Consider the following 13,626-nt stretch of genomic DNA (forward strand, 5'->3'; position numbering starts at 1 on the left):
TCAGTCTGAGCAGTGGCTGCAACATGTTTAAATGTGTAAAACTTGAATGAGCTGCTGAGCTCCAGAGTTGTGCACTTTATACACCTCATTGTACTTACTTTATATTCCTGTTTTAACAATGCCAAAAGAAAAAGCTTTCAATAGTAAATCTGTTCCCTACTTCGAATAAACTGCAAGGTGAAAACAATAGAATTTTAACACTTTGACTAAGTTTTTTTTAACAAGTCATAAAAGGATCCTTAGTTTATTCATTCATATCTATTTAGCAAATCTTCGTAGGTGCCCACCACCCACATTGCCAGATACCGCCGGTTCTGGAGGTGGACTCGCTCACACTCAGTCTCTGTTCTCAGGACCTTCATGGAAACCATCTGTGATTAACAGCGGGGGAAGCTGAAAGTTCAGAACGGGAGGGGTGGTGGCAAACTTGCTGAAATGGTAAGCCTTGGAGAAAGGGGGTGTTGCCAGTGAAGTGTGAGGGCAGCCCAGTGGGAGACAGGCAGCCTGAGAGGTGGGCAGGGCCAGATCAAAGGGGCCCCTGAGTCCGCCTGACCCTCGAGATGGACAGGGAACCATTGCAGGAGCTGGGTCAGATTTGGGTTTCTTTAAGGAGAGTATCTGAGTCAGATTAAAGCCTTCCATGGCCCACTCTGGTTTCAGCTGGCTGAGGTCAGAAGGGGAGGCGAGTCTCGTGGCAGGGAGACCAGGTGACTGGCTGTTTAACTGCTGAGCAGAAGGGTGTTCGGACTCAGTGTGCAGTGTTTGCACCTGTTGTTTGCGACCAGGATTCTCATAGACCTGGACGGTAGAGAGCACTGTGGCTGGGCTGGCTGCAGTGGCCAGAACCAGGTGTCTTTGGGCCCCAGGAGCAGCCAAAGTAACACAGAACATTTAGCCTGGATGAAGGAAGGCTCAGAGGGATGCAAGAACAATGAGTCTTCAGATATCTAAAGTCCCTCTGGTGGAATCGCATCACCCTCACCCTGTGTTACCACAGGTGCTGGAGGTGGAGATCAAAAGGGCACCTGTAAGCTAGAAAGTGCTTTCCTGCAAAGCAGGAGCTAGCCCAGGATAGAGGCGGCCCTGCTGGCTACCACCTTGCGGATGCTCCCTGGAAGACAGAGCAGGGTGAAGGTCTTGGCTCAGAGTCAGGCACCTGGGATCAAATCCTGGCTTCACTGTGTTCTAGCGGCTCAGTCCTGAACAAAGTTGGGTTTTTTTAAGATTTTATTTATTTATTCATGAGACACAGGCAGAGGGAGAAGCAGGCTCCCTGGGGGGAGCTCGATGTAGGACTCGATCCCGGGTCTCCAGGATCACACCCTGAGCCGAAGGCAGATAGGTAATCAACCGCTGAGCCACCCAGGTGTCCCCTAAACAAGATTTTATTTTTTTAAATGGTCTTTTTTTTTTTTTTAAATTTATGATAGTCACACACACACAGAGAGAGAGAGAGAGAGGCAGAGAGAGAAGCAGGCTCCATGCACCGGGAGCCCGACGTGGGATTCGATCCCCAGTCTCCAGGATCGCGCCCTGGGCCAAAGGCAGGCGCCAAACCGCTGTGCCACCCAGGGATCCCCTAAACAAGATTTTATTCTGTTTTTTTATTATTGGTTTTGGGGTTTTTTGTTTTGTTTCTTCGTTTTGTTTTGGTAGGCACAGCAAAGTTTATTGAGCAATAGTAAAGTTTATCAAGTGATAGAGCACAAAGCTCTCGAAGAGGGCGGGGACCCGAAAGGGTTGCCCTTATTCTGTTTCCTGTTTCTCACTTTCAAGAGACAATGGTAGCAAATTCTTCTCTCATAAGGTATTCTGAGGATTGAATGGCATGATTTGTGTAAAATGCTTAGGATAGCCCCTGGTAAATATCAATAAATGTTAGGTTTGATTACTTCATTATTATTATTATTTTAAAGATTTTATTTATTCATGAGAGATGCAAAGACACAGGCAGAGGGAGAAACAGGCTCCATGCAGGGAGCCCAACGTGGGACTTGATCCCGGGACTCCAGGATCACGCCCTGGGCTGAAGGCAGGCGCTAAACTGCTGAGCCACTCCGGGATCCCTGATTACTTTATTTTTTTTTACTTTATTATTATTAATAATCATAGCTTCCTGGGTGATTCAGATGCATGGCCTGGTTTGGGTACCTTAATGAATCTTAAGTTTCCTTCCATTTTGATAATCAAGGATGGAAAAAGAAAAAGTCAAGAGGCTGTCATAAGATTACAATGTTAGGCCTACAAATTTTTTTTTTAAGATTTTATTTATATGGGAGAGCGAGAGACCACAAGTAGGGGTGAGGGAGAGGGAGGAGCATACTCTCCACTGAGCAGGGAGCCCAATGCAGAGCTCAATCCCAGAACCCTGGGATCATGACCTGAGCTTACCCAACTGAGCCACCTAGGGGCCCCATAACCTACAAATTCTCTACATTCTGAATAAATGACTGACAGCGTGTTAGAAGTTCTGTTTAGTGCATTTATCGTGATGAGCGTTTGGTTTTTAAACTCAATTTTTACTTGTAATGAAGATCACAAAAATATTAAGTTTTTTTTAATATTTCTTTACTATTTACTTATAACTTTTAAAAACCCTTCATTTCTTTGAAGAATATGGTATGGAAAATTTGCAAATTAAAGAGCTAAGCTGAGGTAATCATTTAAAGCAGATTGTTTGGGTGTCCCAAAAAAGACTGGAGATTATTGGCTCTCTGCAAGTGTTAGGGCAGGAGTGGGTGTGGGCCAGGAGAGAGTAAAAGGAATTACAGTATATTATAAAATATAAGTACCCAAATTAAGACCCAGTCTAAGTCTTGTGTTTTCATAAGCTGCTTTTATAAGCCTGGGTGTACCCAGGCCAAGGTTTGAGGGAGTCCCACAAAACAGGAGCTTTGCAGCCTTGGAGATTCCTCAGATTTGAGAGCTGCCCCTGAGTGGGAGCTTTGAGAAGGGTCTTGGGGGCCACACCCAAGAAGCCTAAGCTCTCTGGAACTCATCCAGCTCTTGCTTCAGGGAGGACCTCCAAAGTGGCTTCTCCTAGCTGCAAGGAGATTCTAGGCCTCCCCAGACTGCTGGCAGGCAGGAGGCACCAGATCAGGGTGAGAGTAGATTCCTCTTCCTGAGTTGTGTTTCTCTCCTGCATAGAAAAAAAAAAGATTCTTTGTAAGTACCTGTAAGAGAGAAGGGAAGAGAACAGGAAGGAAGGAGAGAAGAGAAAACCGGGGATCCCTGGGTGGCTCAGCAGTTTAGTGCTTGCCTTCAGCTCGGGGCGTGATCCTGGGGTCCCGGGATCGAGTCCCAAGTCAGGCTCCCTGCATGGAGCCTGCTTCTCCCTCTGCCTGTGTCTCTGCCTCTCTCTCTCTCTCTCTCTCTCTCTCTCTCTCTGTCTCTCATGAATAAATAAATAAAATCTTAAAAAAAAAAAGAGAGAAAACCACCACCAACAGGAGGGATTTGTAGGCGCAGTGCAGTCAGTGGGTGCACTGAATGCTAGCAGTCCTTAAGCCTGGTACTCATTTCCTCTCCTCAGCCATCGGTAATCTGCACTCACAGAGGGCTCTCTATGTGGCACTGACCCTACAAGAGCCTCTTCCTGCAGTCTTATCACCTCATCCAGGCCCTGTGAGCAGCAGGAAGGTGGGGGTGCAGGGAGGCTGTGCCATCAGCACCCTAGGCTCTACAGTACCGCCAGCTGGGTCTGAGAGGCTAGGAGCCCTGCACCTCCTCTGCCTTTCCCTCAGCCCCACGAAGCTATGCTCAGCCTGAGCCCAAGCCTCACACACACTGGCTGTGGCAAAAATTAAAACCCTAACTCCACCCGCTGTGCCTCTCCCCAGGTGCTGCAGGCTTCCTCTCACTGTATGGCTGGCCCTTGTACTTGGAAGTTTGCAGAAGCTGTTTGAGGGCTGGCTGCACTGACCTGAGATATATTTTCCTAAAACCTGCCTTTGATCTTATCTTCTGGCTCAGAAGCTTCCCACAGCTCCATCTTGCCCGCGGGTCAGAGTCCTCCGACCTCTCGACCTCTCGTTTTGTGCAGGCCTTCACCTGGCCAGCTCTCATGCATCCTTGGAGACCGGCCTGGATGTTGCCAGAGTGGGCTTGCTGTCCATCCCACGGGCCTGCCTGGATCTTAGCACTTCTCACTCTATCGTGATCTTGTCTGCCGAGATCCTCGGGAAAACATGCTATCCGTCAGTGCCAACTTTCTTAGACCTACTGCAGTCAGGGAGAACCCCAACTTGACGATCTCCACAGCACATCAAAATGAAGAAATCGAGGAAGAACACTTGGAAGGGTGGGGGGTCGAGGCTGGGTGATGTTAAGGTGTGTCTCTCAAGGCAGGAAACTGGCAATGACATCACTAGCTTTTGATTGGTGAGCCCCGTTAGGTGGAGGTCCTGAAGTGAGTCTGGATGAGCAAGCTAATAGTCCTGGTTACCTTCTTTCATTTGGGTTCCCAGTCTTCCCTTGCAGGAGCAGGTATGTCCTGAAGCAAGCCGCTAGATTGTTTTCACTCGGTCTCGTGTTGCCTCGCAGAGCACCAGGAAAGTGTGCCTGGTCTCGGAATTAGGTCAGTATCAAGACAGCAGAGACCAAGGCACAATCTTTGTGCAAATGTTAATGAATGCCTATTAGCAGAGCACCTGGATGTCATCAGCACACTGTAAATGCTTGTTGAATCTTGGTGGCCCTAGGACCGTCTAGGGCACTCCCCTGCTCCGAGGAGAAGCAGCCACAGGAGCGCATGTCTAACAAAATGCTGCCTGACGGGGTCCAGTGCTGCCCCAGGCAGGGTCCCATGATTGGCACTGCCATCAGCTGAGGGTTAGTGAGAGCTGTGGGGTCTCGGGCCCCACCCCAGATGCAATATTAGCAAGCAGCCCGGTGGCTGGGGAGCATATTGAGAGCTGAGAAGCACTAGAAGTGTCTGGCCTGCTCATGGGAGCTGAGCAAGTTCTGTCCAACAAACGTTCACGGAGCACTTCCTCCATGCCAGGCAGGCGCAGAGCTCTGCGGAGACAGCACGGAGGCCTTCTCGATTTCATACTGTGGAGGAGGACAGGCACATAAACACACATCTCGAGGACAGTGAGGGTGTCGTAAATGAACTTTTTTTCTTAGTACAGGAGAAATATTTCTGTGCTTGGATCCAGATTTAGCAAAGCATGTGTCTGTGTGTGTGTTCCAAGAGCCTCCTTTTCCCCCTTCAAACTTCAGCATCAGAGTGACTTCCCCCAACAGAGGTCATAATGACAACGCTCTTGCTGTCCTTTTCTGTGGACAGATCCTGACAGCGAGCGGCGACGGGACATGCGCCCTGTGGGATGTGGAGAGCGGGCAACTGCTGCAGAGCTTTCACGGGCACGGGGCTGACGTCCTGTGCTTGGACCTGGCCCCCTCAGAAACGGGAAACACCTTCGTATCTGGGGTAAAGACCCAAGGGAAATCCCTAGGGGCCCTTTGTCTCCGTGGGAGGATTATGTTGGCAGTTCTTGTCAAATTTAGGGGGTGGATCAGACATTTCTCTAGAAGAATTTGTCCTCCACTCACTATCACACCCACGGCAATGCCAGTGCTTAGTGGGTGGTTACAGTGCGGGGCTCTGAGGGTCTCCTGTTCTGCTGCTGACATCCAGTCTACACTGGGATCTGGAATGTTCTCATGTGAATGCTGTGACTTGAGGTGCATATCTACCACATTTTAAAAGGTTATTCCTCAAGCAAATAGCAGAGTCAGCATCTGAAATCACTGGAGACGAGCCACAAGGGTACCAAGCCAGTCAGATGGCTGCCGAAGTGAGGCAGCATTGTGGTGTGATCCGGGCATGGGGCTTGTGGGACCCTGTCCCACCCTGCCCTGCCCCTGCCACTCACCGTCACCCTCCTACCCCAGGACATGGAGAGCAGAGAACATTTGAAGGCCACAGTGGCACAGAGGAACACTCCATCAGGATGCCTGAGTCCCAGCTTTACTACTTGACTAAATTTCCTCATCTGTAAATTGGGCGTGATGCAAAACAGTACTCCCACTCCTCCAGGATATGACGTGGAGTATACTAGGTGGGAGAGTTGACAATATGTTACGCAGATGTCAGAGGCCAGTATGTCTGTGGACAGCCAGAAATAAGAATGGGGAACTGACCCAGCTGACCTGGCTCAGGACCTCTGTCACTTTAGTCAGGAAGGAGGTGAGAGAGGATGTGCTGGACAGACCATTGTGTGGCATTTGCAGCTGGAGGACAGAAGGGCCCTTTGCTCCAAGCTGCTTAGGTCTTAGAGCTGAGCATCAGGTGAGGGCTGTGTGGCCTTTAATCAGCAGGAACCCCATTTTCTTCTTGGGTATTTGGCCCCATCTGCATATGTTTCATTTCCGTGCCTTTCAATAAGTGTATTTATCCCTCCTCAACTGCACTGTCTTTTCAAATTGTTGATATCATTGTAGATTCTATTGTGTCTTTCAGAGCACTGACCTCCGTTTGATTTAGTGTCCTTAAAAGATTTAAAGACACTCCTGATTGCTTTGTCCAAATCTTCATTAAAGATAATCAGAGTGCTGAACCCCCACAGCGGGGACTTCTGAAAAGTCAGTTATGGTACTTCATCCCGCTCTTTGCAGCTGAAACCAGCAGCTTGAACACCAATTTTAAGCCATTACTTCTGTTTAGTGAGTCTACATTATCCTACCCAAGCTGGATAACAGGATTGCTCTGCAGGAACTTGTCATATGCTCCTAGAACCGTGATGGTATAATGTGAAAACCTCATGTTTATGATTCTCTGGGTCATGTCGGCAACCTAGAGAGGGTTTATAGGTAGTGAGGCAGAAGCCCAGGACGGTGACTTGTTAGGACACCCAGCTAACTGCTGGCGAGGTCGTGACGCCCAGCCAGCATGCAGCAGAGGGCCCCTGGTGCTCTACCTTTGCTCAGGGCTGTCCCATACACCTGAGACAAAGCAGGGTGGTCCCACCGTGCACCCATTGTCTGCCTGCCCTTCCCCCTGGGCTTAGGGAGGCAGAGATAAGGAAAAGGGAGGAAGGGAAGGATAGAACAAAGAGAAAAGTGCCCAGGAGGAAAACAAGGAGTCCTTGGAGGGTTTTGCACCCACCTTGGAAAGGTGCAAAAGAAGAAAACATGCTGAAGGGGAAAGCTGGGTGCCCTCCCTTGCTCCCCCACACCCCAAGACATAGTCTCATCTTCTCAGGGCTTATCCGTTGAGGAAAGCAGCCTTAGGTAAAGCTAGTCTCAGAAATGTATCTTTTTGGCCAATGGGAGGTAAACAGCTCTGTTAAATAATGAGAACTCGTGCTTGTCCGTAGACAGGCCTTGCAGTGGCCATAACTCTGGGTAACTTTGCATTTGTAGGGATGTGACAAGAAAGCCATGGTATGGGACATGCGCTCCGGCCAGTGCGTGCAGGCCTTTGAAACACACGAATCTGACATCAACAGTGTCCGGTCAGTGAGTAGAATATTCATGTAAATTCTCCATTCTGCTGGTGATCCCTGGTGTGGGGTAATGCTCAGCCCAGAACCCACATCCAGACTCCTTTTACTCGGCTGAGAGAGGTTTTCCCAGCAAGAAAGGCTGATTTGTGGTGGCCCTGGACGGTGCTCCAGATCTCTTGGAGATATTTAATTTCATGCCACTCGGAGCAATTGATATTAACTTCTCTATAAACAGAGTCAGTATTTCTCATTCATTTATTCAGTAAATACATATTGAGACTTATGTGCTAGACATTGCTCCAGGAACTTGTGAACAGGATAGAGAAGGTCTCTTACTTTCTTGCAGGAGATAAGACAAAATACAAATAAATAAATGTACAATTTAATTTAAGGTGGTGCTCAGTGCTAGGAGAGAAGTAAAACAGGCAGATGGGATGGGATGGGTTATTGCTTAGGACGGTCTGGGAAGGCCTCTCTGAGAAAGTGATGTTTGAAAGAGACAGGCTTGCACATAACTGGGTTAAAATGAGATGTGGAAGGACCTAACCAAAGGCCAGTTTGGGGGGTGGCTGACGTGGTCTCTGCTTTGCCTTTAAGAGATCACTCTGGCTACTGTTTGGAGAATAGACTGTAGGGAAGAAAGAATGGAAGTGTGATGACCAATTAGAAAGTTGTGTGAGTTCAAGAAAGAGGTGATGGTAGCTGGAACTAAAGAAGACATTGTGGAGACAGAAATGTCCAGAATGTGACATTTCTGAGATTTTACCCTAGCTGCAAGCTATCAAGTTAGGCTGCCACAGTTTCATGGATGCTAGTAGAAGACACAAAACTCCGGGGTTTGATATGAAGGACAGTTTGTTACTCCCAGCAGTGGCAATAGTCAGGGTATTGGCATTTTTGTGCTGCTTGCCAGAGCCCCAAATCCACAGGGTGAAATGGAGAGGACCAAATGACACCTGCACAGGCCAGGGTTTGCATTACAAGAGAAGGACCTTGAGCTTGGAACCCAAACCATTCATAAGGGGCAGTAAGCAGTGATCCATTTACTAGGGCAGGGAAGACTGGAAGAAGTACAGGTAGGATGTGGTTATTGCACATGGTTCTGGAGCTCTGCTTTGGGACAGCTACATTTAAGATGCTTATCATACAACCGAGTGAAGATGTTGAGTAGGTAGCAGGATGTATGCACTGGATCCAAGAGAGAAGCAAGGACTCGACATGTAAATTTGGAAGATGGCACTGTCAAGACAGTATTTGAAATAGAATCATCTAAGAAGTTTCATTATACTTAGTGGGAAAGACACTAGACCTGTTCCCCTTAAAAGGAAGAACAAGAGAACAGTTCTTATTTACATTAACAATAGAAATGTTATGTTAGTAAGAACTTTCTAGGTCCTTGCCCTCAATTGTAGGATAGAGAAAAAGGGAAAAGACTATTACTTTTGGCAAATGTGCAGTAATTACCTAGAAAATCAAAGGAAATTAATACAGATAATAAATGAAGGTGGTGCAATGCAGGACAGAATATAAAGCCACAAAAATAAACTAAACCCCTATATATTCATAGAATATACTTTTAAAATGCACCATTCTCTCACTCATGCTGTTCCCCCTACCCTGACCCCACTTCCTCTAACATCCACTAGGTCTCAGTGTTAACTTCCCTTTCCCCAGGAAAAGGAGAAGACAATGTCTTCCCGAGAAGACAGTGAACAGTAATAAGCATTAGTTGTTGAATGCTTTTCATTTGGCACCGTGCCTAGGTCTTTGCCTATATGATTCGGTCTTTGCAACAGGGAAAATGCATGAGCATCCTCGGTTTTCAAATGCAGAAACTGAGGCTGGGCAAGGTAAAGTCCCTCACCAGAGGTATCACGTGGAGGCAGGCAGTGGTCAGTGCAGAGGCTCTGTACATAGGGTTCCAGTATCTGTTTAGATGATCACTTTCTTATCCCCGAGCTGCCAAATCTCAGGAATGAGGGGTGTACTCAGTGGAAACCATGGTTACAGACCGCCTGCTCTGTGTTCAGTGCCTGGTGCAGATACACACATCATCTCAGTTACTCCTCACCAACGCTCTGCAAGGCCCCTACTTAAAAGGGGAGAAAACTAGAGGCCAGTGGGGCAGCCAGATGAGCCTCCCTTTCTGGCCTCTATGAAGAGTGGTCCTTATGTCCTTAGAAGTAGAGATTCAGATTCAGATTCCATAGGCCTGGCATGGGACAACCTTCCCAGGTGATTTCCAGATGATTCTGATAGGCATCCAGGATTGAGAATCACCACTCTAAATAAGGCTCTTTCTATCCAAACTTTCTCCTGCAGGTACTACCCAAGTGGAGATGCCTTTGCTTCAGGATCAGATGATGCTACGGTATGTTTCTATGTTATGACAGCTTATCCTATTCCAAGAGAGAAGCAGGGGTGCCTGGGTGGCTCAATCAGTTAAGCATCTGCCTTCGGCTCAGGTCATGATCCTGGATCCTGGGATCCTGGGTTTGAGCCCTATGTGAGGCTCCCGGCTCAGCACTGTGCCTGCTACTCCCTCTTCCCCCATTTGTACTCTTTTGCATGTGCTCTCTCTCTCTCTCTCTCTCAAATAAATAAATACTTTTTTTAAAAAAAAAAGAGATATGCAATGATCTAATTTTATTTTTCAAAATTATTGTTTTTTTATTATACTAATAAAGTGAATTCATTGAGGAAAATGGTAGGGGATTAAAATACCTTAATCTCCCAACCCAAGAAAATCACAGTTGGGTGATTTCCTTTGTGTCTTTTTAATTTTTAAACAAAATGCTTTATAATTTGCTTTTGTCACTTAGCAATTGATTGTGAACATTTTCTTATGCCAATGTAGCCAATCTACATTGTATTTTCTTAGTGATTGAATAGTATTTCATGTTATGGAAATGCTGTTATGTACTTAACTAGTCAATTTTTAGACACTTGGGTTTTTCAAGGGTTTTTCTAACTGTTAAGAAGCACTCCTATAATTAATACTTTTGGAACTTATTTCTCCCATATCTCATCTGCCCTACATGTTCCTTTTGCTATACCTCTATAGGCAGCCTGGGGAAAGTGGTTGGCTCAGGATTTGACAGAGGGAAGACAAATAAATACTGAATTAATAAGATCTTTAAAAAATGAAAATGTAAAACTTCCATATGCCAAAAAATGTATAACAAAATATAAAGGCATACATCTATGAAAAATGTTTGCCATCTATATGACCAAATTGAAATCCTTTAGATATGAATGGGGTTGGATAATCAATAAGATAAACACCCCAATTTTTAAAAAGGGGATAAAATGTAGACTTTTTACAACACAGGAGATCCAAAATGGCAAATCAACACCTGAAAACATTTTCAGACCATCAGACCACCCATATTCCAATAAATGCAAGTTTAAGTGATCACTGCTCATTTGGATTAGCAGTGAAATGCTGCATTGTGGAGGTGATGTGGTCAAAGAGCTTGGAGTTAGGCCCATTGGTACCATTCTTTTGGAAAACAGTTTTGCCATATGATCCAAGAGCTTTCAAAACATCCCTATTCTTTGATCTGGCCATACTATTTCTTGAAACAGTTTTATTCTTCGGATTCTATTCCTTAACTATTCTAAGGAAAACATCAGAGATATGCATAAAGATATTTACCTAAGAATGGTTCCCAAAATTTTAGTTATAAAGGAGAAAAATTAGATGCAATCAAAACTCTTAACAGGGTATGGTTAAACAGATTCTGATATATCCACATAAGAAATATTCAGCAACCATGTTAGTCATGTCTTTTTGAAGATTATTTAATGATACGAGAAAAATGCTCATAACCTGATGTTAATAGAAGTGATAAGGAAATACCCACTCCATTTAAATATATGCATGAAATGGAAGTAGACTGAAGGAAATAGCCTCGATGTAAGTAAATACCTCTAGGATTTGGGGTGATTTTTATTTCCTTCTTTAGGCATTTCTGAGTTTTTCTGAATTTTCTACTATGAGTATGTATCCTTTATCAGAAAAAAAAGAGGTTTCATTTTCAGTTTTGATTCCTCTCCCAAATCTTCTGTATTTGCTGTTTCTTTGAATCTCCACTGATCCATGCCAATTAATAGGAATCGGAAGAAAATACTAGGGGAAGAAACCAGAGGTATTTCCCTCATCCTCAAACTACATAAGCCACAGGCACCTGCCTCTAGCCCTGTGGCCCTCTCTTCACCAACCTGGAGCCAGAATTAAGTGTTCCTTTATCTTCTCTGTCACCCCAGTGTCGCCTCTATGACCTCCGGGCAGACAGAGAGGTTGCCATCTATTCCAAAGAGAGTATCATATTTGGAGCATCCAGTGTGGACTTCTCCCTCAGTGGTAAGATTTTCTTTTAGAAGCTTCCCTGGGGCTGTAAGACAGGATATAAATGAAACCCAGCTTTTCATCAAGCTTTCCCTCAGCTGAACTTCCTGGGAGCCAATGTGTTAAGCGATCTGCATTTGCACTGGTTTTCTTCCACAAGCCCCCACCCCACTTCACCGCACCTGAAGCGGCCTCCCCACTCCATTCATTTTACAGGAAATGAAGGCTGTGCCACCTAATGCTGTTCAAGACAATGATGCATGAAACTTCACATCTGCAGAGCCATTCACTAGGCATTTCCTCCTCTGCCTTCCATTCTCCCCTTTTTCCCTGAAAAGGGACTTTTTCCAGCTGTAGCAGGGGTGAAGCAAGAGCCCTTTTCTCGATGCCTTGAAGCTCATGCCACCTGTGCCTCACAGCTGGGGAGGCGGCTAGTAAGAGTTAGGGCAGCACAGATAGGAACAATCAGTTTCCCCAGACACAGCTCCCCAGGCTAAATCTGTGCTTTTAGGCATGCATGCTGCTGCTGCCTACAACATCTTTTGCCTCCCTTCTCTGCCTGGCAAACTCCTACTCAGCCCTCAAGAGCTAACTCATGTTACTTCCTGTGCAGTGCCCTCCTTGATTCTCCTTCCTCCATGAGCACATAGCATTGTACACACAGCTAAGCATTTCCAATACAGCCCTTATTACGTGGTGCTACCATGTGTCCATTTATTGTCTACTAGCCTGCCTACCACCGCCCTCCACAAGGGACAGTAACCGTGCTCTCTTCTCAGAATCCCCAGGGCAAAGCACAATGCCTGGCACATAGCAGGCACAAAATCACTGTTGATTGAATGAATGAATGAATGAATGAATGAATGAGCGAGCAAGTGACTGTGTGATCGCATGAGTGAAAGTCATGAAAAGAAAAACAGAAAGGGAAGAACTGGTTCAATAACCATCATATCCTCCTACTTTGAGGTCGCCTATTATTTGCTGGATACAACGATTATACCATCAATGTCTGGGATGTTCTTAAGGGGTCCCGAGTCTCCATCCTGTTTGGACATGAAAACCGAGTCAGCACTCTACGAGTTTCCCCTGATGGGACTGCTTTTTGCTCAGGATCATGGGATCATACCCTAAGAGTAAGAGAGACATTCTTTTATTTTACTGTGTGTGTGAGAGGAAGAGTGATTGGCCTTCTTAAAGCAGAGGCTCAGCGTAAACATGGGGCATGTCAGCCAGACAGAGCTCTAATTTCAGCTCATGGCCCCAGAACTGATCGTTGCCCCAGAGAGGTAGGGAGTCCCCCATCGAGGCAGGTGTTCAAACTTGGTTAAATAACTATGTATCAGCATGTAATTGAAGTAATAATTGGGCCAGGTGACCCAAGCAGTTCCCATTGATCCTGAAAGTAGGATTCTTCTTATTCTATCTTGGGCAAACCACAGTGTCAATCTCACCTCTCAGTGGTGCAACATTCTTATTCCATGGTGACACACCTTTGTGAGACCCACAGAGGGGCTTTAGGGAACTCATGAAGTCCCCAAAATTATAGGTCACATTTCATGTGTCCATTTTTCTGGGAAGAGTTGTCCTCATGGCTTTCATCAGATTCTCAAAGAGCTCTATGACCTTGTTGGATGTTGGCTCCTCATAAATAGCTCCAAAATAGCCTATTCATAAAGCAAAGTTTATTTCTTAAGTTTCTAAGTTTATTTCTTACCTCGGTGGGGACAGAACACAAACTTGACAGTCTTAGTGGCCTCTCAGAATGTGAGAACAAAGACATATGTTTAGGAGGTATGGGTAGGGGGTCTGGTTTAAGGCCAGATG

General features: G+C 45.9%; 1 protein-coding gene across 2 annotated transcripts in view; it reads left to right on the top strand.

The window, feature by feature from the left end:
* The window catches only part of GNB5 (G protein subunit beta 5), a 44,661-nt gene that overhangs the window by 28,219 nt on the left and 2,816 nt on the right, over window positions 1-13,626 (top strand). Inside the window, exons 6-10 of one of the 2 annotated variants that reach the window (XM_055320227.1) lie at window positions 5,291-5,434; window positions 7,369-7,460; window positions 9,774-9,822; window positions 11,721-11,817; window positions 12,769-12,935. In XM_055320227.1, coding sequence (XP_055176202.1) covers window positions 5,291-5,434; window positions 7,369-7,460; window positions 9,774-9,822; window positions 11,721-11,817; window positions 12,769-12,935 — 549 coding nt within the window. The remainder of the gene's footprint in view (window positions 1-5,290; window positions 5,435-7,368; window positions 7,461-9,773; window positions 9,823-11,720; window positions 11,818-12,768; window positions 12,936-13,626) is intronic. The other variant, XM_055320228.1, reaches the window with a different exon arrangement.

This window comes from Nyctereutes procyonoides, unplaced genomic scaffold (assembly GCF_905146905.1).
Source record: "Nyctereutes procyonoides isolate TBG_1078 unplaced genomic scaffold, NYPRO_anot_genome, whole genome shotgun sequence".
Taxonomy (NCBI): domain Eukaryota; kingdom Metazoa; phylum Chordata; class Mammalia; order Carnivora; family Canidae; genus Nyctereutes; species Nyctereutes procyonoides.